Here is a 5,207-nt window from a genome sequence, read left to right as displayed (position 1 = left end):
AATCAAAGTTCAATTTGATTTATGTTGTTTCTCATGAAAGGTTTGAAATTGAAGTTACCATGAATTGATAAAATATAAAAAATTGAGCCGGTTCCAGAGTGCTCAAGAGCCTTAACTACATTGACATAATGCTTACAGCCAAGTGGGAGCTTGAACAATAGATATCGTTTTGGTTGCATGATATATGTACCTTCTAATATACCATACGCAGCAATTCTAATTCTCCCCTTACTGTTTTTGAAAGAAGTATATATATCGACTTTCTCTATTTCAAAATGCAGTGGTATTAGGTTTCTCTTAAGTCCAGCTTCTTCAAGATTGATCAAAATTTATCAAAAAAATGTAGCAGCATTTAATTTTCAACATAAAAAATTGTATTTAATTGGTGGATTTAATGAAACTAATTTGGTATGGAGACATAGGTCAATCTAAATGTTCTAGTGTGATGAAAGGCCATGGCCTCCGCGGCCAAGTTTACGGTAGGAACGAGGCCTTCTATAGCGGTGCTTGTTGGTTTTTCCACATCCAATACAAGAACCATGAGATTTTGCCCCTTGGTGATGCATACCACAGTATCAATAACAGATTTTTTTGAATGATTTATTTTTATCTTTCCTGCATAAATCAATTGAGCATTATTACAGAATGATTCTAAGTTGGTTGAGCATGATTTGCATTTACTTTAATTTGTTGTCAGTAGAGAAAAATATCACCATTTTTTAATATCCGTCGTCTTCGTATATGCAGTACAGTGCACGATAGCGAAAATGTCAGTTTGCTGGGAAAACAAACTTATCCCAACTTGATCGGCCAAAGCTCAACGTCCTAGGGATAAAAAGCAATCAAGCAAACCTATCAAATCAAAAAGGACATGCATGCATGACATGACATACAATTCCCACCAAACTTGGCAATGGTTACCATAAGCCTTCCATTTCGACCAAGTTAAACTAGCAGCTTAAGCTTAGTTACAGGCAGTAGCCTATCAATAATCAGCTAAATGCTAAGAGCTAGCTGACACAGCACCATATAACATTATGATGCAAATCAAAACATCAAAAGCATTTGCGCTGACACCACCATGTAACTGTCTTTCGATTTCAACAGCTAACAGCGATTTGGTGCAACTCAGGAGCAAAAGTTCCCCAGCCTAGTCTGCTCCTGCAGCCTCCTGCTCGTTCTGCCATGCCTGCAACACGTACAAATACTTAAACATAAATACAGATGGCCTTCTGTTTTTGTATGTGTTCCTCAAAAAAACATTCAAATTCTACTGGGCTGCATTGTGTCACCGCACTGCTGCTAGTAGATTAGACGCAGTATCTCTGTACATTTCACAAAATTAACTAGCCACAACCATCGAATTCTTCCTATATAAAGCAAAAAATTGTTTTAACACTAATAAATCCAAATATTACTAGCATGGTTATCAAAGAATCTGCAAAATTGCTTTTCTTACATTGGAAGTACTTCAGTGTACAAATAATTCGCAGGATCATCATCCAAGGATATGCACAATGAAAACAGTTTTGTTTTGTTCCACACAAAGTACAGCAACACTGTGTCATTCAAAAGGTCAAGAATTTCAACTCAACCCAATAATAACAATCATCATTGCCAATACTGGTTGTTGAATCTTTAAGATTTAAAACAAACTATTAGATAATCCCAACCATACAATTCTGTATCTTAACATAATTGAACCAGTGGAAAGGAAAAAGAGGGAGGAAAGTCAAAATAGATTTAATAATTAAAGCTCCAAACGAATGGTAAAAGGGGAACTTAGTAAAAACAAAATGCAGTAAAAGGCACATTGTCAGGCTAAGCTCCACACGGTGGTAGCAGGGTAGTGCCCACTGCATAAAACATTAAAACCACCTAATAATGACCTGTGCCAAGTATTTCCAAGAACCATCATGCATACAACATGGATTTACCCTAACATCAGCAAAATGAAGGCTACAAAACATCATACAGCAGCAGTTGAATGAGAACAGGATTGTTAAACAATCTCCTGATATCCATCCTCAGGTATCATGTCATCCACAGAAGCACCCATATGGATTAGATTGCATACAAAAGGAAAAACAACACCGCTGTTATAGCAAGCTTTCATTTCAGTCTAGATCTTGGTTTAACTCTCTGTTGCACATGATATATTTGCAATCTTCTTTTTTCAAACAAAGGCAGGTGTTCTGCCATTCAATAAAAGAAAGACAAGAGTTAAATAATACTTATGATTCAAAGTTCTCAGTTCTTTCCTATTGGAGTACTCAAGCTATTGGATTCCAAGGAAGATCAGATAACAAATATTACTCCAAAGGTTATGCATGTATTACCTCCACATTTACCACTATCATAATTGGCATACAACCAAGAGATATAAAAGCTTATCCAACAAATAATAAGTATCTCAAATGGAATTAAGCATTTTACTGAACCAAACTCCTACCTGAGTTAAGCTTAACTTACAGACGAACTTCCAGTAAACAACTAACATGTGATCTTCTGGAACCACCTCTGTTGCCCTTCCAGCACAAAAGATTGCATAAGCATCAGCTGCATACCTGGAGTAGTAGCCCCATTTCAAATTACTTAATTGGAATGATTAAGAAACAACATTAAATGAATGCTTATATACTACAGAAAACTTTAAGGGCCCATCAAACCCACTCACTTGCCAACGCCACAAAGCTCTGTAATGTAGGTCCATTCCTCTTCAACATAAGCCTTAGAGAATCTCTGGATCCTGTTTGCTTTCACACGCTGCAATCCCAGAGGTGCTAGATACTTTGCCATCATTTCAGGATCAGCTGTATATGCAGTCTGAGCATCAGGATAGCGTTTGAAGAAGCCCTTCAATATCTTCTTAACCTGCACCAGTAAACAAAGGGCATCTAACCCTTGAGGTTTAAGCTTGAACGTGTCATCAAAGCAACAGCAAACAGGTGGATATCCTTGGTAACAATAAATGCAAATGCTGAATTAGTATAACAGTAAAATTGAACTAGGTAAGTGGTTTGATGAGTTAGCAACAGTCATAAGATAGCATCTTCCGCAATGCGGTAGAATACATGAAAACATTAGACCAAACAGACCTGTGCCACATGCAAACTATAACATGTGTTCCACTGATCAAGTTTGTTCGTCAACCCTATTCGAAAGTCACTGTGGAAACATGTGTATGATGCTTTTATGTTGAAGCAAGAAGTAGGTATAGACAACCATTACTAAGATCACTCATTTGTCATGGCAACATAGGTTAGTCTCTTTCGCTTTGATAGTCATGGAAATTGATATCAATGAATCAAGCAGCTGACTAATGACTCTAGCTGATAGTTTGGCTAAGTAACATTCATGGAGAGAACGTGGAGTAGCAAAAAATTGAAAGCTCACCTGATCTCCTTTTGTTAAGTTGAGAAGCATACATATTACAATGACCTTCCAGGGGTCAGATGCGTACTTCTCCTGCAGGAGGTTATACTGGGAACGCGGCGGACGCACCAGCTGATTCAGTGGCAGGCGGCGATACTTGTCTGACCGCTTCTCGGCAGCACTAAGCAATGGTGATTTTTTTCTTGACTTCTTCGTCTCACTACTTTTCTTGTCAGACCTTTCCTTTTCTTTTACCTTTACTTCTTGTGGACCTAAGACTGATGCTGAGTGTGGTTGTTTTGTGTTCGATGCCGTTGTCTTGGCAGCCATGAAGGTCTCGTTTGCAGTGAGCTGAGTAGACAGAGATGGCGGGTGATCTCGAGGAAGCGGCCTGGCTGGACGATCAGGGGTTTTCGGAAGAGACGGAGCATTGAGACCTTCCTGGCGGTCAGGCTTGTAGCAGAACTGGTCAAAGAATGCACCAAAAGGAGAGGAATACTTGGAGTCCTGATAAATGGGATTGGGATTAGCCATGGCGGGGACGAAGCTTTCGGGCATTGGCTGTTGCTTCCTCAACTCAATTCTTCTTATCCTGAGGATCTCGCGGTCACTCAGCACTGGGATCTTGCCACCACTGCACCTCTTTACACTCTTACTAACACTAACACCACCACCGGCTGCTGCTACCCCTCTGCCTTGGGGATGGACATCCACGGGTAATAGCGCCTGGCAGGATTGCCCCTGCTCCACCTTACCCCGCCTCTGCTCCTTCCTCGCCGCGGCCATCTCCAAGATTTGGGCGGCGGTGGCAGGGGCGGAGGGCGATGGGGTAGCCGCCTCCTCCTGATACCTGCTTCTCTTGTGCTTCTTTCTCTCCTCCTTCCGCACGGCCGCCTCCACCAATGGAGATGCCGCCGCTACCTCCTGCTTCTTCCTCTTGCCCCCCTTGCACGCCGCCACCGCCGTCGAGGTTAGGGTTTCGGGAGCGATTGGGGCCGGGGACTCCGGCATGGAATCAGGAGTCGCCGGAGGTCGAGGAGACTCTGAGGAAGCCGCCGCGACCTCCGCACGCTCCCTGTGCTTCTTCCTCCTCTTCTTCTGCCGCGTCGCCTCCAACTCATCTGCCATGGCCGCCGCCGCCGCCGCCGACATCGCGCACTGCGGCCGCAGGAGCAGGACGGGAGGGATTCGGACGGGGATCGCCCCGGAGACCGGCGGAGGGCCGGCGAGGCGATTGGGAGTGAGGCCTCTCCTCTCCGCCGTCTCTGATTTGGGGAGCGAGTGAATGGGGGAAGAGGAAAGAAGGGGAATAGATGTGTTTTTCGCGGCAAGCTCCGCCGATGCTGCCGCCAAAAGAAATAGGATACCAAATTAATAAAAATAGGGGAAACGAATTGGATCCGCAAATATCACATCAAAACAATACTTTTTCATAAAGCATTTATTCCTATTTTACAATTGATTGGAGAATTTTCGGGAGATTTCCTTTTTTAGGAACTTGACCGTTTATTTGAATTCTAAAAAATAGGGATTTCTTAATAGTATCACATTTAACGAATAATTGCAAAAAATAACTCTAGAAAATTAAAATAAAAACTTTTCACAGAATTGGAAGAAGCAGTAGGAGGTTCACCATCAGAAAGCATCGGAGGTGTTGTCTTTTGTTCCGTCAGTCTTGCTTCTAACACAGTGAGTGTATATGTTTCTCATTTCCGTACCTATTGTGGTGGAACTTAATCGTTACTTCTAGAAATTTATTTAGTTGTTTTTTTAAAATTACCTCCCTAAAACCAGCCATTAGATTGGATGGTGTGCGCAAAACATAATGTACA

At 41.9% G+C, this 5,207-nt stretch overlaps 1 protein-coding gene and 1 long non-coding RNA gene across 3 annotated transcripts; one reads left to right on the top strand and one right to left on the bottom strand.

The window, feature by feature from the left end:
- Nucleotides 1-872: 872 nt before the first annotated feature.
- Nucleotides 873-4,729, bottom strand: LOC112899389. Of its 2 annotated transcripts, none has more exons than XM_025967841.1 (4): nt 3,397-4,728; nt 2,678-2,874; nt 2,453-2,567; nt 873-1,189 (listed from the first exon to the last, which is right to left on the bottom strand). In XM_025967841.1, exons 1-4 carry the CDS (start codon nt 4,525-4,527, stop codon nt 1,151-1,153), a joined length of 1,482 nt encoding a protein of 493 aa, XP_025823626.1. In that variant the 5' UTR covers nt 4,528-4,728; the 3' UTR covers nt 873-1,150. The 2 variants fall into 2 exon arrangements, with proteins under 2 accessions (XP_025823626.1, XP_025823625.1); XM_025967840.1 differs by having other exon boundaries at nt 876-1,189; nt 2,473-2,567; nt 3,397-4,729.
- LOC112899391 lies at nt 2,871-3,910 on the top strand. Its single transcript, XR_003230042.1, has 2 exons — nt 2,871-3,566; nt 3,702-3,910. It is a non-coding gene; the product is annotated as an uncharacterized LOC112899391 (long non-coding RNA).
- Nucleotides 4,730-5,207: the final 478 nt, after the last annotated feature.

The sequence above is a fragment of the Panicum hallii genome, chromosome 7, assembly GCF_002211085.1.
Source record: "Panicum hallii strain FIL2 chromosome 7, PHallii_v3.1, whole genome shotgun sequence".
NCBI classification, from domain to species: Eukaryota; Viridiplantae; Streptophyta; class Magnoliopsida; order Poales; family Poaceae; genus Panicum; species Panicum hallii.
The sequence above is the reverse complement of the archived record's forward strand: the minus strand, read 5'-3'. Positions and strand labels throughout refer to the sequence as shown.

Coding starts and splice junctions, on each gene's coding strand:
- LOC112899389 (XM_025967840.1), bottom strand. CDS start 4,527: ATGTCGGCGGCGGCGGCGGCGGCCATGGCAGATGAGTTGGAGGCGACG. Junction 2,568..2,677: donor GAGCTTTGTGGCGTTGGCAA/GTGAGTGGGTTT, acceptor CTACTACTCCAG/GTATGCAGCTGATGCTTATG. Junction 1,190..2,472: donor TGTTTACTGGAAGTTCGTCT/GTAAGTTAAGCT, acceptor TACGTGTTGCAG/GCATGGCAGAACGAGCAGGA.